At 35.6% G+C, this 8,949-nt stretch overlaps 1 protein-coding gene across 1 annotated transcript; it reads left to right on the top strand.

The window, feature by feature from the left end:
* The first annotated feature begins 4,204 nt into the window (after window positions 1–4,204).
* Window positions 4,205–8,495, top strand: LOC113318636 (3-isopropylmalate dehydratase large subunit, chloroplastic-like). Its single transcript, XM_026566830.1, has 14 exons — window positions 4,205–4,426; window positions 4,516–4,647; window positions 4,753–4,923; window positions 5,445–5,597; window positions 5,709–5,894; window positions 6,216–6,290; window positions 6,480–6,557; window positions 6,672–6,767; window positions 6,905–6,954; window positions 7,203–7,257; window positions 7,359–7,490; window positions 7,706–7,753; window positions 7,840–7,998; window positions 8,128–8,495. The coding sequence occupies exons 1-14, from the start codon at window positions 4,373–4,375 to the stop codon at window positions 8,266–8,268; spliced, it is 1,530 nt and encodes a 509-aa protein (XP_026422615.1). The 5' UTR covers window positions 4,205–4,372; the 3' UTR covers window positions 8,269–8,495.
* The last annotated feature ends 454 nt before the right edge of the window (window positions 8,496–8,949 follow it).

Genomic DNA, 8,949 nt, shown 5'->3' with positions numbered 1-8,949 from the left:
AAGGTGTAAACAGAAGTTACACATGCATATGGCATGTGTAACCAGAAGTTACACATCCTTATGATATGTGTAATGCAAAGTTACACTTGTATATATATGCAAATAAATAGACATCAAAAAAAAACACAAAAAAAAAGTTATTACTTTAATATTCATTTACAATAATTTCTTAGCATGTGTAACTAGAAGTTACACACGCATCTGTTTAGTGTAATTGAGAGTTACATATGTGTCTATCTAGTGTAACTGAGAGTTACACATGCATCTGACTTGTGTATTCAGCGTCAACTCCAGTTCCAGCGAGACCATTACCACGTTTAAGCAATTAGCTTTTATGAAGTTATCTAAAACCTGAAATATAACAACAAGCAATCAGTATTTATACGATTAAAATGAACAGTACATAAAACAATGTATATTTCAGTTTCACAAGCATCTGACTAGTGTAGCTAGCGGTTACACATGCATCTGAATTGTGTAACTGAGAGTTACACATGCATATAACATGTGTAACTAGGAGATACACATTCATCTGGCTAGTGCAGCTAGCAGTTACACATGCATATGACTAGTGTAACTAGGAGTTACACATACATATTGATATGTGTACCCAAAATCAGTATGTGTAAGTAAAAGTTACACATCTAATTAACATGTGTAACTTGCAGATACACATGCATCTGAATTATGTAACTAGGAGTTACACATGCATCTGACTTAGATATGTCAACATAAAATCAGCAAATCCATCTCTAAATGAATAACACTAGCAAAAACGAGAGGTGACTATCAAGCAATTACCAGTCATAAAATAATACAGTTAACCTTGCAAGTGAATGAGAAGCTCTTAATTAAGATATCACTGCTTCAGCAGAAAGACGTTGTTAGCACTGTATTAACAGAAAGACGTTTTACAGCGCTAGTCTAGATGTACCTAAGCCATTTTCATATTATCGATGACGAAGGACATTTTAAGCAACAGAAAGTAAAGCTTCAGACAGTAATTATACTGGCAGAATAATACAAACACCTGGGAACCTTGTGCTAGCACATTAATATCGCAAAAAATGATCACACAACTGATTCAGCAGGGTATATATATGAACCCAGGAAAACAAAATGCATGTGTAATCAGTAGTTACACATGTAAACAATAGTTACACATGCATATTAGCATAAGTTACACATACAATCATCATGTGTAACTAGAAATTACACATCTAATTATTATGTGTAACTATAAGTATAACCTGCATCTAATTAGTCTAATCTGCATCCACTACTACTCCCTACTACTAGGACTTGATGTTCTTTTCTCAATTTCATAAATATAACCACTATAACATATCCCATCAAATTAGCATGTGTAACTATAAGTTACATATGCATATCCCATCAAATTAGCATGTGTAACTATAAGTTACACATCTAATTTGCATGTGTAACTAGTAGATACACATTTATTTGGCTTGTGTACCTAGAAGTTACATATTTCATTAGCATGTGTAACTACTAGTTACACATCCATAGTCTGCCAATGCTAGTTAAACGTGCAAATTTTCATGCATATGGCTTGTGTGATGTGCAGTTAAATTAGCATGTGTGTAACTATAAGTTACATATGCATATCCCATCAAATTAGCATGTGTAACTATAAGTTACACATCTAATTAGCATGTGTAACTAATAGCTACACATACTTGAGATATTGAACCCAAGACCATAGTGCTATAAAATTTCCAAAGCATCTTCCATACCACAAACCTAGTAAAGAAAATATGTGTAAGGAAAACATTCATAAACGAGTACTCAGGTGGAAACGCTAGGAAATACCGACACTCATAAACTTGATAGAAGAGAAAATGAGAGAAACCTTTCCAACCATATAACTACTCTTTTCATAAAAACCTGCAATATAACATAAACTTTATATCCCAGGATGTGTAACTACTAGTTACACATCCATATAACTATTCTTTTCATAAGAACCTGCAATATATATAACATAAACTTTATATCCCAGGATGTGTAACTAGCAGTTACACATCCTGGTAACTACTAGTTAGCAGAAATCATCATTAATGCATAGTTTATATAATACATCTCAGATATGAACCATTCATTAATGCATAGTTTATATAATACAAGTTGTTGTAAGCATGTAATTGTTTAGTCAATCATGTTTATAGACTTCATGCTAAACAGGGAGTTCCAGTACAAAGAGATTGTATTTATCGAATGAACTAAAAACTGAGAATCCATCTTACCTCAAGGTGCAGGTTTTGCTACTTCTCCAAAAGACGTATTCCAGCATGATTCATCCCAATCCCATCCAAGGAGTGTGTACCATTAAGCTGATAAAAGGTCCACCAATTAAATTAAGACAAGGACAGGTAGTTACCAAACAATAATAAGATAATTTTTAAAGAAGTTCACAAATTAGGGAGAGATTCATACACAACTTTCCAAAGACATGAATTTCCTACGGTAGTAAACTCCTTCCAAAATTGACCAATCTAATCCATATCTTCTCTTATTGTGGTCATCGATAACATTCATTAGCCATTGCGTAATGAACCCTCCTACTTAGCCATTAATGTAGGGATATAATAGCACAAGACCAATGCAAACTGTTGGCGTCTCCACAGCTTTATCGGTTAATAACACCACTTGACTTCTTCCTTACTCAGATAACATTCATCCCAGAACCTCCAGAATCCATGACAAATACCCACCTGGTTCACCGACCTTCACAACTAGATTCAACTGCCAAATACTCAACCATGCTCAAGCCATAAATACAACCCCAGTTCATATCCATGTAACATCCACCATACTCACACTTTCTTCTTTTCTCTGCCTGAGATCTTCACAACCTCAATTATCTCTTAAATCCATCATAAATACCCACACATACCACTGCCTTTGCTTACTGGTGGCTTTGATAAGAAGAACAAAATCAAGTTATCGTAGAACCGCCCATTTCCAGCTATTTTATGTCTTGAAATTCCACAAATTCTTCACCTAACGGCTGCCAGAACTTAAGGCAAAAAAATTGCAGCAAAAACACTTGCACAGAGACTTACCAAGAATCATATGAACTTGAAATGGTGAAGAAGGGATAATCTTCCTGCAACATTTCCACATCCAACACAAAACACAATCATAAAATCGTTCAAATACACTATCATTGCAACAATCCCCTTCATATATATCCCACGAAAATAATCAGTAGTAACAACTTCAGCTCTTCGTTATTTTATTGCTTGAAAACAATAAGCAAAGGCAGGCATTCAATATAGTATTCAGAGATATGAATGAAACTAATAATCTGAACTGAGATTCATTTCAAATTGAAAAATTCGTAATATCAAAAATTGAAATTAAACCTAAAATTAGATCGAAACTCAGTGAAACTTACTTCCGATTCTGACTAGTATGACACATCTAATCAATCGATTGAACCACAGATCCCTTACGAGTATCGCCATTGAACAGTTTCTCATTGAACCGAGTTTCTGACACAACATAATGAGTCGAATCTGAGTCAGAAACCAGTAATCAAAGTCGATCTTGCGATATTACCAGCAGATTTTTATCTAAATACTTGAACTACAGGTTTTAAGTTTACATAGCCTCAAAGAATAGCTGAAAACGCATTATGAGTTCATTTCACAGACATTTTCACCGAATTTTTATGGGTTTTGGCTTACGAAATGAACGAATCTGAGCTTAAAATGATGAGAAGTCCATGATAATTTCGAAATATGAGATCAGGGAGATGAAATGAATGAAAAAAAATGAAGATCGGTGAAATTTGGAGACGATGAAGAAGTTTTCTAGGGTTTTTGCCAGAGCCGAGAGAGAAAAAGAACGGAGAAGAGAGAGAAAATAAATTGATAAATGAAAATATGTGTCGATATTCCTCTTGTATATATAGTAAAGGGTAGTCTTGCCATTATTAAAATTCGGAATAATTAATTATGGGCCAGATCTGAAGAAAAATTGATATTTTGGGCCTAACAGTATCATTTTCCTAAAGTATGGAGTTGATAGTGAAGGATCCATTTTGTGGGGCTTCTATATATTGAACCCATATAGTAAGGGGTTCTAGTATTTTTCACTTTTATCTTTTCCGTTTCTGGAATACAGGTATGTTCCGGTTCGTTGACCAGGGTTTTAATAAAACCCAAGGATGCGCATTTCACAAGTGTCGCAGATTAGAACCAATTTGATCTCCCAACTCAACCTACCTCCACCACACGCCGCCACAATTCCCAATTGAGATTTCTATCCTCGTCAAATTTGATCACATCAATCAACTCCGTTTCTCTTTCTATTTAGATACGTAGAGACGTGAGAGAGCTCGATCATGGCGTCTTCTACAATTGCTGCAGGCTCAGCTACATCGTCTTTCATTAAAAAGGTTCGATTTTTATTTACAAATGATTAATTTTGAAAACCCGTACATTGATTTCTGATACTGAATAATGTTTTTTGGTTGATGGGTTTCAGAATGAAATGGGTTTATCGTCATTCACTCCAACTTCGTTTCGTACACGTAGCTGTAAAAGAGCTTTTTCTAAGAAAGTTGTTTCAGTAATGTCACCTCCACAGTCTGAGCGTAGACCTTCGACGACTGGTTCAGTTCAGTTTCTTACTTGAAACACCCCTTATTTATATTATCGATAATTGGGTTTTTATAAAATTCAAGTTTGGATTTTTATTGTGTTTTTTTTAATGAAAATTTAGGTGAAAACTGCTATGACTATGACTGAGAAGATAATGGCAAGAGCGTCTGAGAAATCCCAAGTGGTTCCAGGAGAGAATGTATGGGTCAACGTTGATGTTTTGATGACTCATGATGTTTGTGGACCTGGAACTATTGGGATATTCAAGAAAGAATTTGGAGAAAATGCCAAGGTAATACTGTTTATTGGATTTGGAATGTTTAGAAGTTGAATTAAAGCTTTGACTATGGATTACTGTTATACATGTTTTAGTTACTAGGTTTGTTGCTTGTAGGTAGTAGCTTTGATATACCAGCTATCTGTTATGAGAATCATCTACATGTTGTAGCATTAGAAATGCCAAAATTGGAATGAATAACAAAATTGTGTCACTTTCTCGAAACTAGAAGGTTTACTTTGAGAATCACTTTATGATTCCCTCTTTGCTATCCATTGTTGTAGCTGTTCTTAACTGGGTAGAAAAAAAAGACATGCTTGTTGGGTGGAGTTCAGTTTGGCTGAACGTCCCTCTTAGGATGGATAAAGTTGCAAATCTAAAGGTGAAACTAGTATTGCTAGTCATCCCACCTCATCCGTATCATGTGATAGCTGAGGTGCTGTTTATCAGAGGGGATTTTGTCTTGTAAATTCACAGATTTGAAGTCCCTAATAGTGGACAGACTTACTAATTTTGGCCATCTTATGAAATGAAAGGTTTGGGATCGTGAAAAGATTGTAATTATACCTGATCATTATATATTCACAAGTGATGAACGTGCAAATCGTAATGTGGACATCTTGAGGGATTTCTGTGCGGAGCAAGATATCAAATACTTTTATGATATCAAGGATCTTGGAAATTTCAGGGTATGCCTTTAATCTCCTCTTAAGGCTGTTTTGATTCTAACTTTCTTGTTTAAGAGGTTTGTAATTTGCGCTTGTCTTTGGCTGCGAATGAGTTTACGTAATATTTTGCAGGCTAACCCTGATTACAAGGGTGTCTGCCATGTTGCTCTTGCCCAAGAAGGTCACTGCAGGCCTGGAGAGGTTCTTTTGGGTACAGACTCTCACACGTGCAATGCTGGAGCTTTTGGGCAGTTTGCTAGTGGAATAGGAAACACTGATGCTGGTTTTGTAATGGGCACTGGAAAATCCCTTCTAAAGGTATGTAAATATGTTTACATGTAGCTGTTTTTTTTTATCACTGTTGGAGGCCATAATCTAACAAAAGAGGAACTGATTAAGAAACGGTACCATAATACGATTCTTCTTTATGAATAAGGAATTGTAAACGAATCAGTAAAGCGCCGTATCAAAGATGTGGTTTTATATACTATGAATGTCTTTTGATCTTAATTAGATTTAAGCTTTCTTGGTTATCAATTCTTTCACTAAAGGTTGCAACAATTATCTTCCTGTACTTCAGTTAGAGTTTCCACTTACAGGGATATACTACTCGTGAGTTCTTATGTTTCTGATCTGCAGGTGCCTCCGACTTTACGATTTATATTGGATGGGGAGATGCCAAGTTACTTGCTTGCTAAGGATTTGATTTTGCAAGTAAGTTTCCTTCGACGTTCTATCCTTTTTATTTCTGTTTGTAAAGTCATTTCATCATGTACTAATGGAATGTCATTTTTGCAAATTTATTTCCAAATTCCATAAGGTGAGTTTTCTCAGTCGATTGCATGAAATGATCATTGCTGCTACTCTCGTTTGTGTCTTTTACAATACAAGTTTACTTTGCAGATTATTGGTGAAATAACTGTTGCTGGGGCAACATATAAATCGATGGAGTTTGTTGGCTCCGCTGTTGAAAGTCTAACTGTGAGTGGACTTATGAAACATTTATATTTTCCAGCATTTTATTAAATACAAAGCCTTCTGATTTAAGGTTTTAAACACACTAAAGTAAATTTTTCTCTGTACTGCATCTGACAGATGGAAGAAAGAATGACGTTGTGTAACATGGTTGTGGAAGCTGGGGGAAAGAATGGTGTTGTTCCTGCTGACAGTACTACATATAAATACCTTGAGGTTAGTATGACTATTGTTGTTTTTTGATTTTATGTTGTACCTCTTGGACTTTTGGTTTCACAAAAGAGCAGCCTGTTTGTACATGTTACACTATGCTTTCTGGCAATGATTGATGGTGTTTTTCTTGATCTTCACAGGGAAAGACGTCGGTGGAGTTTAATCCAGTTTATAGTGATGATAATGCAAGGTAATTTGGAATTGCAGCTTTACACTTGACAGTTGACAGTTTTATTGAACATCGTTGTTCTGGACTATTTTACTTCTTTCATATGTTCTTTACTGCATTTTAGTATGTCGTATTACTTAAATAGTTAGCTCACTGAAAGTACCTATTGATGATGGTTCACTGAATAATGACTGCAAGATGAATGTGCCATTTGTTCTTAAAATCTCCAATGATCATCCCTTTTTTCCCTTTATTCTTTTGGATTGTAGATTCCTTCAACAATATGCAATTAACGTCTCAAAGTTGGAGCCGTTGGTTGCCAAGGTAAATAATTGATGAAGTTGCTTCTTATTTCTAAGATTCTATTAGCGATGCGCCGATGGTATTATTTGTTCCCATTTCTAATAACTCCCATATCCTTTCAGCCACATTCTCCTGACAATCGTGCTATGGCAAGAGAATGCAAGGATGTAAAAATTGACAGGGTATATATAGGCTCATGTACTGGTGGAAAGACCGAGGATTTTCTATCTGCAGCAAAAGTTTTCCTTGCTTCGGTGAGAATCCGAGATTTCATTTGTATTGTATTAGAATATGAGTTTGGGTAGTTTCTCTTTGCAAGGAACTTTTGAGCATCTTTTACATATAGTCCATCCAGTAATTAAATAAAAAATGAAGCTATCACTATCATTTTTGAAGCCATATCCATTCAGTTGGCATGGATTTTCTTTCCTGGTTATTTGAATCTCAACACTTATTTGTTTATGTACAGGGCAAAAAGGTCAAAGTGCCAACTTTTCTTGTTCCTGCCACCCAAAAGGTAAGTGATTTTCCAATTTAAATGTTATCACACTGGGGTTGCAATCAAGATTTCAAACTGAAAACGCCACTCATTGACTTCGACAGGTCTGGATGGATTTATATGCCATGGCAGTTCCTGGATCAGGTGGCAAGACATGCTCACAGATATTTGAAGAGGCAGGTTGTGATACCCCTGCAAGTCCTAGTTGTGGAGCTTGTTTAGGTGGGCCTAGAGATACGTATGCACGTATGAACGAGCCCAAGGCAAGTCATGTCCTTTCTTCCATTTGTCCTTCTGGCCTAACTTTTTACATCATTAAAAAATCATTGAATTATTTCTTTGGTTGTTTCGGCTTCTAAACTCTTTTTTATTTTTGATGAATTATTTTTCAGGTATGTGTGTCGACAACAAACAGAAACTTCCCCGGCAGGATGGGACACAAGGAAGGGGAGATATATTTGGCTTCCCCTTATACTGCAGCAGCATCTGCTTTGACAGGTTATGTCACCGACCCAAGAGACTACTTGCAGTAAAACCCTATGTAGCCTTTCATCACTTGTTGTATGAGTTTCATCAGATTTATTTGAAGATTTTGTAGTTGTGATCATTTTATGGAGATGGATCTAAAATAAAACTTAAAAAGACAAATCAAGTTGTTACCTAGGAATGCATATGCTAGAGTGTCTTCACTCTAAATCTAAACAGAATAATCTCATTTGTGAAATTATGAAATGTTTTGTCTTTCGTTTCTTGAGCTGAAGTATAACTATTGCCTCAGGTAGGTATCTCAAATCTGAAAATCAATCTTTCGAGTTCTCATCTCACATGGCAATTCAATAAAATCTTACCCCTTTCCTTCAAAAAAAAAAAAATCACATGGCAAGGGAGTGGCATTACTTGTTTTAAGGTTGCTTGTCCCCTCAACCTTAATCTTCTATAACGTAATCTTTGTCCCGTACAACTAATTTTTGCATGAACCTTTCATCGGATTGAAAGGTCAGTTTGATGAAACTCAGCTTTTGATAGGAGGCCGTTTACATGTGCTTTTGATTTAGGCTGATACTACAACAGATTAGTAGTAATGGGGTTCCGTCACTTGAAGGTTGAGACAAATCGGCTAATGGGAAAGTAAATGTTTGGTCCTTTTTTTGGTTACATCAGTGTGGTCCATCAAAAATATAAAAAGCTCAGTATGGTAACTATTATTTGAAAAT

Source organism: Papaver somniferum, chromosome 10, assembly GCF_003573695.1.
Source record: "Papaver somniferum cultivar HN1 chromosome 10, ASM357369v1, whole genome shotgun sequence".
Taxonomy (NCBI): Eukaryota; Viridiplantae; Streptophyta; class Magnoliopsida; order Ranunculales; family Papaveraceae; genus Papaver; species Papaver somniferum.
The sequence above is the reverse complement of the archived record's forward strand: the minus strand, read 5'-3'. Positions and strand labels throughout refer to the sequence as shown.